The 17,893-nt window shown below is 46.1% G+C and overlaps 1 protein-coding gene across 2 annotated transcripts in view; it reads left to right on the forward strand.

Annotated features, from left to right (window-relative positions):
• Positions 1–17,893, forward strand: part of zbtb16a (zinc finger and BTB domain containing 16a) — a 135,142-nt gene that overhangs the window by 75,798 nt on the left and 41,451 nt on the right. For both annotated transcript variants that reach the window (XM_047606257.1, XM_047606258.1), the window contains exon 4: positions 9,035–9,121. In XM_047606257.1, coding sequence (XP_047462213.1) covers positions 9,035–9,121 — 87 coding nt within the window. The remainder of the gene's footprint in view (positions 1–9,034; positions 9,122–17,893) is intronic.

Consider the following 17,893-nt stretch of genomic DNA (forward strand, 5'->3'; position numbering starts at 1 on the left):
ATCCTGTGAGGTCTCGGACTACTGTCTTATCAGGTCACGTTTCCATACTGTAATTGTTGTTTGCACCATAAAATATCTTTCAGACGTGGAGTAATTTGGGCCGTTAGCCCATGCAACTTGCAGCCCTCAACTTGCTAGCGTGTTTGACAGCCAACATATCTATCTGTCCTCGCTTCATTTTCATGCCAGTCTGCTTGCAGCCGGGCTGACTTTCCGTCTCCAGTCTTGCGCTATATGATTCTAATTCTCTACCCCGTGTAATTTATTGATGCAATCTATACGCTTGCGTCATTATTCCGAATCTGCATCTAAAACTTATTTTTCGCTCCAACTTCTCCCCGAACGACGCTGCTGTGAATCGCGAGCATCCCCTTCGTCACACGCTTCCTGGTAGATGTTAAGACTGATGTCGGCTAAAAAAAAAAAAACATATGCACAACTTCATGCTTGCACGTAAAGTTGTCGTTGGGGTGTCCCTCGTTGCATGCTTAAATGTTAAGAAAAAAGTCGTGCGTGTGCTGCAAGACCTGTGCAATAATGTGCATGTGGTCACGGTGCCTTATTGCAAACTCATCCTGTGTGTGTGTGTGTTTGAGAGTGTGTGTGTGTGTTTTCTTTTATTATTTTGAGAGGCGGTCTGGCGCGGGCCCAGATTTTTTTCCGAGGTTTGATAAAAACGTGCTGGGAGCATGGCGGCATACACCTACTCCACTACAGGGTACAGGCAGTACCATGGCCTGTCCTCTCCAATTGGCAGCCTCTGTGCTGCTGTACCACTGATAAGAGCCTGGTGTAAATAAAACTGTACAGCAGAGCTCGTTATAACGCTGAAGGTAGATCGTAGGGGGTGGAGGGGGGGGTTGTGAGCGTGCGGTGTCTGTACTCATTGTTCTGATGGCACACTGCGTCTGTGTGTGTGTGTGTGTGTGTGTGTTCCCGTGAATGTGCGTGCGCTTGTTCTTGTTTTGCTATTTATATGTGAACCAGATTGACTTTTATATTCGGGGGTAGAAGTATCTATTTTGATGTCTCGTTGTCATTTTTGGAAATTGCTTCACTTTTATTTTATGGTAAAGATTGAGGCTGTAAATCCTGTAGAGACAGTGGAAATTATATTTTTATGGTTGTGGGAATGAATGGGAGTCCTTACAAGTGCAGCGAAGCCAACATGTGTGTTTGTGTGTGCGTGTGTGTGTGTGTGTGTGCGTGCGTGCGTGCGTGCGTGCATACGGGGGAGTTGGAGAGGGGAAGTGTGTCTGTGTGTGTGTGTTTATGGATTTTTGCTGTTTTTTGGTACTGCGAGTACTTTCTTACGTAAGCCATTTATGTAGGCTCAGTGAACAGCCAGGCTATGTTTTTGTTGGTGACTGCGCTTGTCTGCCTTCCTCCCTCCCTCTGTCACACACACACACACACATGCACGCACGCACACACACACACACTCTCCCTAATCTGCCTGTCTGCCTCTCTCCTGCCCTGTTTACACCGTTAAAAACCACAGAGTGTGATATTGGTCGGAGCATCGACAGATACACTGTAATTAGCCTTTTTAATTTCCCATTTAGCCTCCCCAGCTACTGAGAGCTGATCAGTCAGCCGCTCGCTGCACAAATATGTACACATACAGTAAGTAAAAAAAAAAGAAAACACATCCTGCTCTGCAAGAACCAAGGTTGCACGAGATATAAAAGTGGAAGAGCAACACAGGACTGAGCCTTTTGTCATGTCACGTTAACCTTCGCAGGTTAATTCCGCACCAAAAAAAAACCCCCCAACACTTTAATTAGAATTAAGGCCACGGTGAGTTCTGCCTTTTAATACTTGACGTGTTGTTGCAAAGTAAAGTTGTCGTTTTTTTGTTTTTTTTTAGGTCACTGTTGACTAACAAAAAAAGGAATAAAATAAAGATCATGAAATAATACGATTCCACATTTAACTGGGATCAGGTCAAATTCTGTGGAAGTTGAGTTTTGTAAGAAAAATAAAATGTGTTTTTCTATTTTTTTTTTTTTACCTCATATTGGTCAAAATTACTTAATTCTACGACACAAATCACAGCTTTGCCTCACCGGTCTATGTCACGCAGTGATTTATATGCGTCTAACCCCACTCCTACCTGTGCGTCGTAGCGAGCTCACCGTCAGCTTTTATTTTGGTAGCATTAACAGCTGGTTGCGCTCTGACAACGTGCCAGTGGTTGGATATGTTGTTCTTGAGCTCTAACCAACCTCTAACCTCCAGGGCTGAAAGATGAAGCCGCTGAGGAAGAGCCAAAACCTGTTCTTCCTCAAATGGCCACTTGAGTCTGGCTTCAAAAGTGAGTCAGTCCCCAGCGGGCCTCCGTGTTAAAATGTCCCACTTTATAGCGGAAATAAACATGTTTACGACAAAACAGTTTGGGCATCTTTGGGTCTTTTTTTATATATATATTTAAATTGCCTGCATGTTTAAATGAAATCACTTTGAGTGACAGATGTGCACTATATTCCACCTCTTTGCCCATTTTTGATTTGGGGTTAGACGGAGTCAGCCACTGCCAAGATGCCGACAAATATGCCTCCTACGTTAAGCTTCAGAACCTTTCTTCAGGAAACCTACAGTCCATCTTTATAAACAGTCAATAGTTGTAGCAAGAAAAAGTCGTATTTAATTACATTTCGCATATTTAACACTCAAATACGGCCGCCATTTTATCCATACAAGAGCTGTTTGTCTCCTTTTGAGTAGATTCCGCGCTCGGTGTTTCATTTTCTGCATTTCCCCTGGAACAGTCCCGCGCTGTTGTTGCAGCATTCCTCAATGTGGAAGCTCTTAGTCATGTTTTTTTGTGTAATGGACGCTAAATAGTGTCATGCCATCTCATGCAAGTGGGCATGTGAGACCGGCTTATTTTTTTTTATGACTGCGCTGCAGCGAACAGGCCTTCGCATGACTCTGCACGGACTCGCGTGCTCGGCCCCCTTTTTCTGTGTGTGCTGTGCTGCTCCCGCGTCCAAACGTGATGCGCAAAACGAGGAAAATTATTGCACAAGTCGCTTTTGAAAGACTGATGGCTTCATCGCGTTGCAAAATGACCGGCGCTTTGTTGAAGAAGAAACTTTTCCCCCCCCCCCCCCCCTCCTCCTTTATCAGCCCTGCAGGATGAAATGTATAACTCTCGTTAACAGCGCGGTGGCCTACTTTTTGTGCGTTGCTATGAGCGAAGATGGGCTCTGTAACTCTTATGTTTAATTCTGTGATTGTCTTTGATGAAAGATTCTGTTTAGTCTGTGATCCCCAAGGGGGTACATCTGTTGCAGACTTAGCATATATACTCTACCTGCGGAAGAAAAGTAGGTTGAGACAACAAGTATTATAAATATGAGTGCGTACGGTGACAAAATATTTATCCTTGCGCGGGCGAATCCAGGAAAGCAGGACTATCACCCCAAACAAACAAGGCCCCTCTTTGGCTCTGACACATTCTTTTGAACGCGCCTCTGAATGGCGGCATTATGCGATCACATTGCCGAACTGGATGATGCGAGCGCGGTGATGGCGTGTGCCGCTGCACCCAAATACACTCATCACGGCCACAAACAGGCAAATGGACTCTGAGGTTTTCCTGCCCCCCCACCCCACCCCCCCTCCGCGGTCTTCCTCTCGGTTTGCATCTTCCCCAGCTCACGAGGATAATGGTGTAATAACAAATAGGACATTGCACCATCGCCACATTATTTAGGGAAATTGGAGAATGAGCACTTGGTGTGTCAGGGGAAATTACAGGCGAGGGAATGCGCCATCGCTTCCCTGTGAGGCCCGTGCTGCAGGCTAGTCCGCAATCCTAATCACGGCTGCATGATGGTGAAATGCTGCCGCTGTTCGGGGGAAGCCCACAGCAGTTAACTTCAAGCGAAAAACTCCTGAATAATACCGAGGAAGTGTACCTAGAGTCAACCACACCCAACGGGAATTACCAACGGTAAAAAAATATTTTTATGTAAAGAGCAGTGACAACCACATGACAAACAGACCTGGTGGTTGAATAATATGACAATGACGGGATTGGGACACATGCCTCGTGTCAGTGGATCACAAGGCTGAGTCGGTTACAGTAACCACTTTGCACGAAACTCGGATCGCATATTAAGTTCCCTCCGAACTGCGTGTTTGCTTTTACTTGACTTGGATTTACAGTTTTGATCTGATACGGTGTTCTATGAGCTCATAACCGTCTTTGTGCCTCCTTATCAGGGCCTGCTTCCGTTGCATCCTCAGTTGACTCAGCAGCTTTAACACTCGCGCACAAGTTAGGAAATGGCAAACACTTAGAGTAGAATAGGATAGATTGTCTTGCAGTTGGAGCAATGCGACTGAACGACTAAAACGGGTCGCCCATTGATACCATCGCTCGCTCACACACACAAGTTCGGAAGCCACTTCAAGTTTCTGTTCACAGTGCCTTTTTTAAAAACCAGCATAAATGTTTTGCGATGTATTTATTACATGATCAGAATTTGTTTTATTCCTCAATTTACCTGTAGGTGGACATTAATGTTACCAGAACATTGCTGAATAAATGTCATCAAAAGAAAAGAAGAAGGGCTTAGTTTTAGGCTTGAGAAGATTTGGAGTAGTCCCAAAAAAACAACAAAAAAAATCAGATTTTGCATTATTCACCTTAACTCTTTGACTTTTGAGAGTCTGCGTACAAATATCCCTCGATATCCCCTTAATTCTGCACGTCTCGCTGTGACAGCGTGGCCTGTAGATGTGGAGTTGGAGAGCCCTCCCGTCTAACTTTGAACTGGATGAAGTTAAGTCAGAACTCGTTCTGCTGAGTGAAGGTCCTCAGCAAACTGACGGGGATTTTCTCGGCGTCCAGAGAAAGCGCAACTTCCAGCTGCAGATGAAACACCTGTGACATCCACAGAAACAATACTCAACTGTTGGATTCCGCACTCTGCACTCTGACAGGTTGGAAACGAATGATACTGTAACAGTTAAAAGGAAAGCTATCTTTTATCAAGGAGTTGCGAGACCTGTTACGCCAGATTGAGTTTACAGTATACAGAGCCATTATATTAGTGTTTGCTGCCGGGCTGTGCTGGAAGTGGAGCTGATTGGCGGGAGGCCCCTCTCCGGCTTGTTCTCTTTTACAGCCCTTTATGAAATAACCGAGCCACGCTGCCCTGCAACAGCGGTTGTGCAATATTTCAGGAGGGGAAGCGAAAAGGGAAGCGGTTTCCGTGGCATGTGGCACCTGATCATCACCCCATCCCCACCGCCCCAACACACACACACACACACACACACACACACACACACACACACACACACACACACACACTAATTCACGTTGTGCAACGTTTTATTATGTCAGGTCAGGGCCGTATCTGTGGCAGAGTGACTCAGGGCTACCCAGTAGCACAGTAGATTGGGCAAGTCTACCATTTGGAGATTCCTTTTAGATTTTGTCATGGTTGTCTTTTATTTACTTGACATTAACCGTTGGATACTGATTCACTGAGACACTAGGGGGAAAAAAAAAAGAAAGAAGGAAGTTGTCCCTCAGGATCATTTCGATGCAAAAAATAATCTCTTCGCTAAAACTGTAATTTAGAGCACATGACAGGAGCAACGGTGTGTGCGTCTCCTTTATCCCCGTCGCTCTGTCTTTCTCAACTAACAAGTTCACCCTCTTGTGATCAAAGGGGCCTCAGGATTTACGGCTTTAATTTGGCACCGAGAGCGGCCGATGGAGGCCGTTACCAAGCGGAGGGCCCCCTGTTAGCACTTAGCTGGCTAACCGGAGTGACGGGCATCTGGCTGGGTGGCTGCCTGGCGGCGTGCGCCCTGGATTCTTGCGCTCCCGCTTTTCCTCCCTCCGTGCCCCGCAGTGACCTCGCGCAACTCCGCTCTCCTTGAAGCGAGGCAGCGCGCAGGCATTTCCTGACAATTTATGTCCTCGTGCCACAAGCAGGGGCATGCCCCGCACTAAAATCCTATCCCTGGCCCATTTAGCACACGCCTCTTGGCCTCCCAGAAGACTGGTTATAGTGTTGCACCGCTGTCTGCGAGGCGGGGCCGTCACTTGGAGCGACCATTTGAGCGTTGGGCTGAATACCTCATCATTGTTGCTGTTGCTACTGATAGCGGAGTGAAACGTCACATTTTGAATTGCCCGTGTTTTACGGCGCTGTAAACCGACTGTAGTCATGGGCGTGTTCATCTTCCAGTCAGCCACTGATGTCAGTACTTTCTTTCTTTATTTATTTATTTTAGCTATCTGAGATGAATGCTCTTTTCCAGGAACATGCACAAACACCCTGTTGCACTTGCACATATTCACACCTGGAGGCTGTACTATCACAGTTTGATCTGACGGCCTCAGAGGATCCAGTGATTGGACGACAGCAGCGGCGAGAATTTTTGAACGGTGAATCATAACGTACGGCGAATTGCTCCTCCTTCCGCAAGTTTCTGACTTTAATCGAATTCCGCGGAGTAGCTCGCAAAAAAAGTGAGAAAACCCCGCAATAAAAAAAACGAACACAGCCTGTTTTGGGGAAACGTTAACTTGTAATGTAATCAACCCAACTTGGCATGTTTGTCGGACGTAAAAACATGTCGTAATGTGTATTTGCTTTTGGTCTATCAGTAACTCTCGATGGAATCAGAGTTGCACTTTTGTGGTCATAAAATTGCCCCAGATGGTTTGCTGCAAGGGCAATCAATGGGCTGGAATCGATAGATGGAAGGAGTCCAGTGAAGGTTAGCGGAGCGGCCGCTAGCACGTAAAAAAAAATAAATAATAATAATTACAGACCCGACGGTGATGAATCAGAAGTTAAAGGAAGCAACATGAGGCGCTGTGTGATTAATGCAAATCAGGGACATAAGTGAGGGTGCTGGGGGATTCTGTCTACATCTCCGCTACATGTCTCCGTGTCTCCAAAGGTTAAGTGGATACTTTTGCCAGCTAATTCGGCCATATGCTCATCTGTGCATTTGACACCGGCGCGCCATACGCTCACACTGCAAATTATGCCTCTTGAATATGCAGCCAATTAAAAAAAGGACATTGCTCAGCGGCTCGGCCGATTTAGCCTAAAGTTGTTAAATGGAAATATATCTTGTGACATCGCAGATGAATCCAGGATGTGCCGGCTTTATAGTCTGAATTACAGTGGCTTATGATCTAGTCACGCTCACTCTTGTAGCGCACCATCTTTTGCATAACTTGTTGCATAAGCACTGTACTGGCAGGCACACTCTGTCATGTACGGTCCGTGTCATTTCTGCTTTTGGTAGGGCTTATTACAGTACAGGCTGTTCCCTAATGTCACTGCGGTTGCAAAACCACACTAGCCATCTCTCCCTGAATTTTTTTCTGTCATCTAAGAATTGGCTTCCTGTTTTCATTGTGTTCTCTTTCTCTCTCTGGAGGTGTCGTAACCCAGGAGGCCGTGCCAAGAACAAACCCAAGGTCTAGTCAGGAGAGATCACTCTGTGCTTGCACTGGAAACAGACACACACACACACACACACCCATTTTGCACACACACAGCATCCAGATGTTCAGAAATGTGCGTGTGAAAGTGTGTTTGTGAGGGTGCGTGTGTGTGCGAGCCGTGTTTGCGTGGCTGTTTGATGTGTGATGTGTATGGCATGTACAGTGCTTGTTGCCAAGCCATAAAAAGGAGTTTGCCTGAGCCTGATCTGATGTGCCCTTCGACAGCACTCTGTGTGTCTGTAAGCCCCCCCTCACCCCCTCCCCACCTCTCTCTTTGTATTGTTAAACAGAACTGTACACATTCATAAGCAACGGGTGAACGTGAGAATCCAGACCATAGCCGAAGGGCCAAATGCTTGATCTGCTTACATAAACAGAAGCAGTGTGTCAATGATGGCTTTTTGGCCTGCATCTAGAGCCTGCCTCTTCTAAGCTGATGCAATTTCCATCTATTTCTATTTGGGTCAACGGTATGTACACTGATCAGGCGTAACATTATGACCACTGACAAGTGAAGTGACCAACTTTCTGGCTTTGTGTGGGTGTTATTTAGACATGGCCCACCTGGAGTTTAGGAATTAAAAAAAAAAAACAGGAGATCAGCACAAGGTGATGATCTAGTATCTGTGGGATGATCCACAGAGGCCCCTCCCCGGTCTCCCACCAACGCCCTCAGAAGGTCCATGTCTTCTGTCTCTGATGAATCACAGCTGTTTTGGAGGCACAAGAGAGACCTGCACAATATAAGAAAAGCGGTCATAATGTTATGCCAGATCTGTGTGTATTGATATTGAAGGGGTTTCAGTTTTAAATGTCCATCTGTGAGCGTTAATGGACCCTCGTGTGACTTAGATGAGACTTTTTTTTTTTTTAGCCCACGCCAAGCGTTTACGGGGAAGGAGACAACACGCTCTATTTGCATATTCATTAAATTTAGAGCTGCATCTGAGGGCGTATAGATTGACTCATCAAATTACTGAGCTCAACGGGCGAAATTATATAGTACAATGCGTTCGTTAATCAATCAGATATTGAGAAATGTTTGTCTGCATTGTTTTAAATGAAAGAGGATCAAATAAACATGCGACGCTGTCGGACAGAAAAACATAATCGTTTTCATTACTTGCGCGTTTGCTGCTTATGATTTGGGTGTTGTACAAGTGATGGGACTTATTTCAAAGAAAATCACATAATTACCATCTACAGTATGTTGTGCCCTCTGTCTGCAAGTGTACAACAGGACTGTTAGTAATAATAGTACATTGAAATAAATCCAAAATCCTTTTTTTTTTTTTTTTTTTTTTTGCAATAACAAATAATTATTTCAAGGATTTTTAATTGATTGTGACTAATCAGGTGATTTTAAAACAAATCATGAAAAACCAAAAAAAAAAAAGTTTTTAATGAATTTTATTTTTTTAAATGGAATTTATTTGACCCCCCTCCTTCTCTTTATTTCACGCAGCCTTTTAAAATACGGTACAATGAGTGCGTAATAATAATAATAATAATATCTTCTCTCTTCTCTCTTGTTCCTAGCTGGTGAGAAGGCCATCGTTTGTGACCAGTGTGGCGCCCAGTTCCAGACGGAGGAATCCCTGGAGGCTCACCGGCAGATCCACACCGGTATGAACACACACACAGTCAGACGTATCATCATGACCGCGGACATAAACAAAGGGATTATGAGCTCCTCTGCATGTTTGCATTGATTGAATTCGCACAGAAAGTCCCGGCTAATTTACGGCATAGGCCGTCGATATGAAACGCCGAACGTGTTGTGTCGACTTTAAAATGGCACGGAAACCGTTCGCAACGGCCCGATGTGTTGGTGGGAGCGAGTATTATAATCAGATCAAATTTGGACGGCATCTAATTTTCAAGTCCCCTCTCATCCACACTCCCAATCTGCTTACTTACTTACTGTTTATTTTCCCAAATCAGCATTCATGTGTGTTGTGGTGTTGGTGTGTAGACGCTCGTTCTGCCTTCTCGCTCAGCCTCTTCTGGCTAACTGGAGCCACGGATTGACAGATAGATAGATCACATCATCTTGGATTAGTCCCACTTGCCCTAAATCAAGACAGACCCAACAGTAATCAACAAACCGGGAAAATTTGGCAGGCCAATGTTGTTTATCAGTGTTCAGCTATGAAGATGGGAAGACGAGGATGATGTAGGTGCCAAAATGTAAACAGGAAGGAGTAAATCCCCCCTTCAGCAGATGTGTGATGGCCCAGAACAGTTTTACTGCTGGTGATGAACTCTTTTAATAGGAGGTGGCTTAAATTGTCTCCACTTTGTTATGGAGATGGTGCGCTTTGGGCATGCTCTGGAGGATTTGGCGCTCGCCATATATGTATTCAGGGTTCCGTTTTTTTGTCACGCACGCGTGAGTGCGACTCCTTTCTTCGGCGTGGGTTTGCACTCTGAGAGAATCGCTGGCAATTAGACCGTACCGGGAGCCGCCTCGTGAGCTGCACGCGAAGCCTCTCGTCTCGTGTTCGTAGCGTCGAACGCAGCTGAAGGTTTCGGCGGTGCAAACTGAATAATGTTCGTTTAGTGACGGTTCATTTATCCTCCGAGGAACTCCAGTGTCTTTAGCTAATGCTTTGGCAGGCAGCCGACATATTATTATTGTTATTATTATTATACAATACCACGTGCACGAGTGTAAATGCTGCTGCAAATATGCTGCAGCTGCGTAATGGGATCTCCAAAGAGTGGGTTCAGAGGGACTCAGCATGCAAAACTCCACACAGCAATGCCTGAGTTGACCTTATATATAGTAGGTAGTAATGGAGGAAAGCCCCGAGGTTCACCCTCCGTGGAATATGCTTGGGATATTTCTTGCACACATGCAGGCACTTTGGTGCAACGGGTGTGTCGGAGGGAAAAGTCAGGGGATCGCAAACTAGCCGATCACCATCCTTCAACCTTCCTCGGGCTTGTCAAACAAAATGAGATGAACGACAAGAGTGCTGCCAAAGCACAGTCAGGCCAGAATGAGGTCTCCAAAATAGCCACACATTATCATTATCATCATCCTGTGTTTTGTCCTTCATCTGAAGCCACGACCCCCAGGTTCCCAGTAGAAGCTCCCATACAGGGCCTCTGCTTTCTCTTTCTTTTTCTTTTTTTTTTATGTTTTTTGCCTCCACCTCCTCCTCAACATTTGATATAGGGGAGGATGGGGTGGGGTACTCCTGAGGGGCATGCCCTCGACCAATCCGCTCGTTGGAGGTAAAGAAGGGTTAAACGAGGCTAATGATTCAACAGCCATAACAGCGGAAAGGAGCACTCTAAATATAGGCATTCCAGTCTGGAACGAATGGAAGGGGTTGAGTGTTGGGTGGTGGGGGGGGGGGCGGCGGGGGGTGGTGTCGGCGCTCGCAGGGCCAGACGTGTCTTCCTGCCAGACAACTGGAGCAGCACAAGCAGTAACAGTGTAGTAATCATCCATGAGTTGAGCCCCTCTGCGGGTTCATACCTTTAAATATGGGCCCTGGTAAAATATGACGAGGTCCTCTGGCTGCACGGACACTTTCACTTTCTCTGTTTGTTTTTGTTATTTATAGCCACTGTACACTTCCATTAAATGACGTCTGATCATGTGACAACCCAGTGTCAGTCTTTAAACATAAAGCTTAGTCTGGGAAGTCAAAAATAAAGGAAAATAAAAATGGGCTCAAATGAGATTTGGTCTTCAGGTCTGGTATGTGTAACAGGCAATGTGTGTATCGTTGGTTTGTGTGTGTTTGCTGTTACATATAGTGACTTAACATTGAGCTTTGTGGAGACGTATTATTTTGAGCTATATCTCCATCTCGCTACAATATTGTAGGCTCTTGCTTTTGAAAGAAAATTCAGAGAGACCTTTGTCTGTTCCCTTGTCCGTTGGATGATACTTGTACGTCCCCTGATGTCTTTTTGCCCTGATGCCGCTTTTCACAGAATTTGCTCCGATGCAACACCTCATTAGGACAGCATATGAAGCCCCTACCTACTATACGTATTCTGTAGTAAACTCGGCCTAGTGCTATTTATATTTATATTATTTTCATTTTGCATTTAATATTAAGCTATCCCTTATCCATTTCCTAAAATATATTGGATTCACATTAATGTGCATTTAAAGAAATTTTAAAAAATATAAAAAATGTCTGATCAACCAAAGATTTTGCGACCCCCCCCTGCAGTACCTCCACCGATCCCCTAGGGGTCATGGACCCCATGTTGAAGACCTATTTTACAGTAGCATTTATGTTGAGAAAATGTCATTGAACTACATAAAAAGAAAAACAGCTTAACTGGACTTTAACTTTCTTAAATCGGTTTAACCTCCTGAGACCATGTGTCCTCATATGGGGACGCAAAGTTTTAGGTTTGCGGCAACTTCTTCTGCTTCATTTAGACTTTTATCCTCATAGCTAGATACTAGTTGGTGTAAAAACATGATAGCGGGCACTTCAGTTTATTCATTCTGCAGCCAATCACATAACAAAACTGGACAAGGTACAAACCCTCGTAACATTTTACAGCTGAATCTTTGCTCATTTTGTCCAAAACCTACTCCCAGTTCAAAGATGATGCTCAGTTTTCATACTTCTTAGGTCCTACCAATCCTAAAGGAGAAATAAAAAATGCATACCAAGCTAAAGCTCAGGTCTCCGGAGGTTAAACCAGAAAACGTTGCGAGTATCGATTTGTTTTGTACAGAAATGTGTGTACAGTACGCAAGGCACAAAATAGCAGAGAGGGCGTGCGTTGAAAGCAGGGGGTTACTGTTAGCCATCAAAGCCAGATTTGATCTCTGCCTGCCTCTTGGCAGCGCTTCAGCCCTTGGCTAATGTTCTCTGATGACAATATTTGGCCTCTGAATCTGTGGCTGTTTCTTCTTTGAATGGAAGCTATTGTGGCATCTCCTCTGTGTGCCCGATCAGCTGCAGTCTGACTCAACCTCTGTCTCTTCCTCACTGTCTGTCTTCAACCGAGCCACTCGACGGCACTCGACAGCTTTCCTCGTCGTGTGGCGCGTACAGAAAGTGTTTATCCGAAATAGCGGGATAGTTTGTAGGCCGCTGCGGCGTTCTAGGACTCGCCGTCATTCATAACGGACGGGCTACTTTTTCGCGTGCGAGGTGGGGTGGGGGGGGGCTTGGGAGGTAGGTCCGCTCAGGATGCCAGGGGAGCTAGCAGCAAAACATCATGTGGCTGTTTTTACCGACTGAACCCGTGCAAGCACACACACTCCAAACTGTCGCCTTGTTTGGCGGCGTTGTGCGACGCGCACAAAAATAAATCCAGGAATGCCTGTGTTCAGAAGCCGAAGTCACTTGTGAGTTGCATTACATCTACTGACGGCTAATTTTTCTCACATATTTTCTCAAATTGGATGGCAACGCATCAGAGTCTCCCTTTTTTTTTTTTTTTTCCTCTGTGTCTCTCTAAACTGGGACTCGCCTCAGGGCTTTTGTAAGCAAAGAACACAGTCTGTCTGGCTTTCATGGAGCTCTCATCCTTAAAGAAAAACACTGCTGTCACTTAGAGTTGTAGCCCATTTACTACCATCTCTGTCTCATGTCCTCCAACTCTTATGTAATGTGTGCGCTGAGACAAATACTTTTATTTTTTTTTTTAGGCTTAGCCTGGCATCGATAGTAGCTTCCAGACGGGCAGCGTACAGTATGAGGTGACAAGCTTATTTTATGATGAAGGCTTCCACTTCATCATGCCGCTGTCAGGTGATTGACAGCCGGCCGACGGGAATGATACTGGTATGAAACAACTATTAGCGAGGCACCTTCTGTACAGGTTATTGCAGCAGAAAATCTATACAACGGCCGAACACCCATGCAAGTTCACTGCAGTGAGATTGTTACAAACACGGACAGTTTTCTCCCACAGATTTTTGTGCCTCCGGGGCTGCACAAAAATCCCCGATCAGGCCTAACACACGCAAAGAGAAGGGCTTTGTTGTCTTTTAATTTACAACATACGAAAAGATTAGAGAAGATCCTCTCTAGGTGGACGATAAAGTAAACGGCAGAGCCTGCATTGTCTCTTACTGAAGGCGGGCCGTAAAGTTTAAGGAGCTCATTATTGTATAATGCGGACGCTCATTAATGCATTCTGTTTTATAAATCTGGGGAGACAGATACACGCAGTCAGAAGTCCGCTTGGCAGCGAAGGCGCAGTTGTCTACGACTGCCGCGCACGGAGTCGTTTCCTCTTCGTGATCAGCCGTAAACTGTTTCCAAAGCCATCTCAATGTGGATTTTGGCCCGCGCCATACTATCACTTTGTGTAACTGTTGTGTGCTCATTTAAAGACTTCCAACGTGTCATTTTCAGTTTGCATTTCCAGTAAAGCCTCTCCCAGTCGGTTTGCACAAGACCGTTCTGATTTCTGAGCTGCGGATTTTTTCTCTCCCTCTCGTTCTGCCTTTATCTCCCTCCTTCTGCCAGCTGTCCCCGTCTCCCCTTTTTTTCATTAGATTGTTTTGGTCCCCCGTAATTTATGGCTCTTGTATTTTATTGTTGAACCCACCACAGTCGCATTGCACTTGATTAAAGTGTAGCGTTGTGCTGAAAAGCAAAAGGTCAGAATGCGCGCGCGGGGAAAGTGACTGGCAAACAAAAGAAATGAGTCATAAATCAGCGTTGAGTTTTTTTTTTTTTTTTTGGTTGTCTGCAGATTTAGAGATTCGTGCATTTCTTTGCAGGATCTGCAGCCGCTGTGTCATCCGCATGTCAACAAGTGCAGGCTTTGTAATTTTGCGCTGAAATCTGCGCTGCGTTCGGCGTCGTGAGCGTCGGCCTGTTATTCAGCATGAGCCGCGAGGAGCAGCAGAAACAACAGGGACTGCGTCTCCCATGTGACCGGTGTAGAAATTAGCTCAGAGTCCACAGGCCTCAGAAGACTTTGTTGTCCGACTGTTGGTGTTCCTGTTTATGCATGAATCATCCCTATGTGCACACACACACACGCACATACGTACATGCAGCAGTATCAGAGAAAATCCACATAATAGGAGGGGAAGGGTTTACTTTATCCTTTCTTTCTTTCTTTCTTTCTTTCTTTCTTTCTTTCTTTATCACCCTCTGTCCTTTTTTAACGTCTTGTAATACAGGGAAAATATGCAAACCATGGAGTGGCAATAGTGGGTTTAGCCAGTGGGAACACAGCGTGATTCCAGCAGGCCTCAGCCGCAGAGTAAACACTTTCTTTTCTCAAGCCAGAAATAGTTTGGCTGGAGAGAGACACAGAGAGAGAGAGAGAGAGAGCTGTGGAAAGGAAGGGAGGGAGGATAGGAGGAGGAGAGAGGGAGAAAGAAAGAGGAGAAGGGGGCAAAGGGAGGAGTACAGCAAGGTTACGATGGTCGGGGAGAAGGAGCTCTTTTGGGTCATTACTGAGTTTTCTTCCTTGTAAATTGTTCACACCGGTGGCCTCGCAATCAGGTCCCTCAAACACAAACACACACACGCGGTGCATTCATGTCACTCAAGCAAATTAGGCCAATGGCAGCGCTACACAGGGGTCACGTCAAAAGTGCCGATTGTCTCAATCACATTAGTCCGGCACTGGCATCTGTTTAGCATTTAGTTAATTGTGATGTTATTAAGTTGTCAGTGAGCATTAGGGCGGCGATAAGCAAAGCAAATATTCCTCCAGCCCGGGCAGGCAGGCAGGCAGGCAGGCAGGCGCTACACACGTGTTGCTGATATACACACACACACACACAAACGCGCACGTATAGGGAATCGGCATCTGACTCGCTGCAATCGCTGCAAGTTGGTGCGCTCTTTTAAACGGCTGAAATAAAATCGTGCCCATGAAAGTAAAATTGGGGGTCGGTATGGAGCATTTTCCTTGCGCTCGCGTGCTCCGATCGCACGACGTTAGCGTGTTAAGTTCCTATTGTTAAGTCAACATGCTGATTAGCATCATGCTATTCCAGCATTCCACTCATATTCAAGAAAGCTATCAATAATCAGATATAGATTATTGATAGAGATCATAAGACTTACAAAGACACAAGTTATTTGAACTGCAACAAAGAAGTAAAAAGGAGAGTATGTATTAATGCTGTTGTTTTATCTACATCCCACTCAGATCTCCATCAGAGCCTAAACGCCTTTGTCTTTTTAAAAAAACATTATCACATAAAAATCTTTTAATGTATGAAATGTCACAAGACGTTCATCCGACATCCTCAGATTCCTTGTTCGGTCAAACGGACTCAATACGCAGTAATTCAACATTGATAAAAAGCAGCCTTTAAGCTTTTGAGGAGCTGGAACAAGCGGCATTTCGATGGCGACTCTGCTGCTTCTGCTGCACGCTTGATTTCAACAGTTAACTGATCATCAGAAACAAATCTTTAAGACTGCGCAAGTAGTTTCTGTCTGTGCGTCCGGGACGACGCGGACGCCGGATAACGATCTTCTCTCGTTTACACTCGGCCTCTAAAATATCTCCATATTCCCGCACGTCCGTCAATATAATCACAGCACAGCTCCCCCCCCGTCTGTGTAAACAAATACCTCTATCTGGTTGCTTCCCTGCTCGCCCGCCCCTCTCTGTGGCACTCACTCTCCCTCACCTTCCAAAATAAGAAGAGTACAAGTGGTCAGAGACACTATCGGTGGCTAAATTAAATCAAGTGGCGCTAGCTAGACTACAGTCACTTCTGCTACCGGCCTCGTCCCTCTCTCTCGGCAAACAAATTTTTCCCCAGATAAGATCTAAATGAGTTTTTCCAGGCGGAGGAAGAAGATGCTCCGTTTGCCTGACGGATACCGAAGTGGGGGCCGCGGTGTGACCAACACCCAGTAGTAATCATCCGCCTCGGCCATAAGTGTTATGCACAGCGGCCTATGTGAATAGGGGATCTGTGGCTTGTGTGTAAATGAGATAAAATGTGTGAATGAGAGTTGGCACCGCTACGTTCCCCAGCACCCTGCTTCATTCATTGACAAATACCCAACTGGGCCCCTGCGCTGTGGAGCTCCAGTGCCGAGGCTTAGTGTCATGGTGGGCACAGCCGCATTGAGGCATCGCCGCAGGAAACTATTGGACAACAGCATGTCAGAGAGGGAGGTAGTATTCTTATAAGGGGGAAATAGGTGGGTGGGATCCAGTAGCAAATTGGGATGTCCGCGGTGGTGCAACAGTCTGGCTGCGGGAGAATCCCCACATGGATGGATCATTGTAAACCGGGGACATCAGCCACACATCCAGAGAGACCAATAAAATGATGTGGTCCGGGCAGTGGGAGGGTGGGCGGCGGGGGCGGATTATAGACTCCCAGAGGGCTCCGCGATTCACGGGCCATAAAATGGAAGTCAGCAGGACACGCTGCAAATCTGGCCAGCCAATATCCACCATCCCCTTCCTCCCTCTTTCGACCCCGAGGATGTGTCTTAGCCGCGCGTCACAATGCAACCCCGGCGAGCGCGTCCCGTTGTCGGACAATCTCAACCCCCTTGGACGCCGCTATTCTCCCCCTGTTACATTTGCATGTCAGCCGCTGCGGCTTTGTTCGAGATCTGCTTGGTTAAGAAAAAGGGGGGGGAAAAAAAAAAATAAAGAGGATAGATAAGGAAAGAGACAGAACAGTGAAAATCAGTAAAGGCCTGTGCCATCCGGGGAATAAAAAGGCCGCTTTTGTCGGGAGGTTTCCCTACTTTCAGATATCCCATCGCATTTTAACCTTGGCAAGGCGAGGACTTTGAATATAAAAGGATTCGCCCAAGAGAGTGAAAGAGAGAAAGAGATGTGGAACACTGGCCCCACGTCAACAATAGCCAGGGCTCTTTTGTCCACGGTGTTATTTGAAGTAAATCTCCCTCTGTAATTAGATTGGAACTGTTTGTGGACATCTTAGGAGAGCGCGTCAGTGTTAAAACAGCAACGCGCGAGAGCCCTTTTAATTTACAGTGCAAATACCTTTCGATTAGCGTGGAGAGAGGGGAGGGGGGTGGGGGGCCGAGGAGGAGGGACAATAGAGGAGTCTTTCAAGCCTTTTCTTTTTGTTGTTGTTGGTTGAGAGCGGGAAGAGGTTCGAGCAGCTCTCCTGTGTTCCTTAATTGTGAAGCAAGGAGATTAGTACGAGTGCTTCCAACCTTTCACCCCAAACAAAGGAGCCATCAGATCCAGTTGCCTGGTGACACCGGGCTTCACGTCGGCAAATTTAGCCGCTGCCTTCTCCCGCTCCTTGCGGCTCCTTCGCGGTGCACGTTTAAAGGGAAGGAGGAATGAGATCTCCGGCTTTTGCTTTTGCGAACCATTTCTGTCCCCCGTCCGTCCGTTCGTCCGTCCGGCGGCGCCGCCGTTAATGGCACCGAGCAGCCACGCTAATGAAAATAGCCGTTCATCCTCACTCCAAGTCTGTCT

The sequence above is a fragment of the Mugil cephalus genome, chromosome 15 (assembly GCF_022458985.1).
Source record: "Mugil cephalus isolate CIBA_MC_2020 chromosome 15, CIBA_Mcephalus_1.1, whole genome shotgun sequence".
NCBI lineage: Eukaryota > Metazoa > Chordata > Actinopteri > Mugiliformes > Mugilidae > Mugil > Mugil cephalus.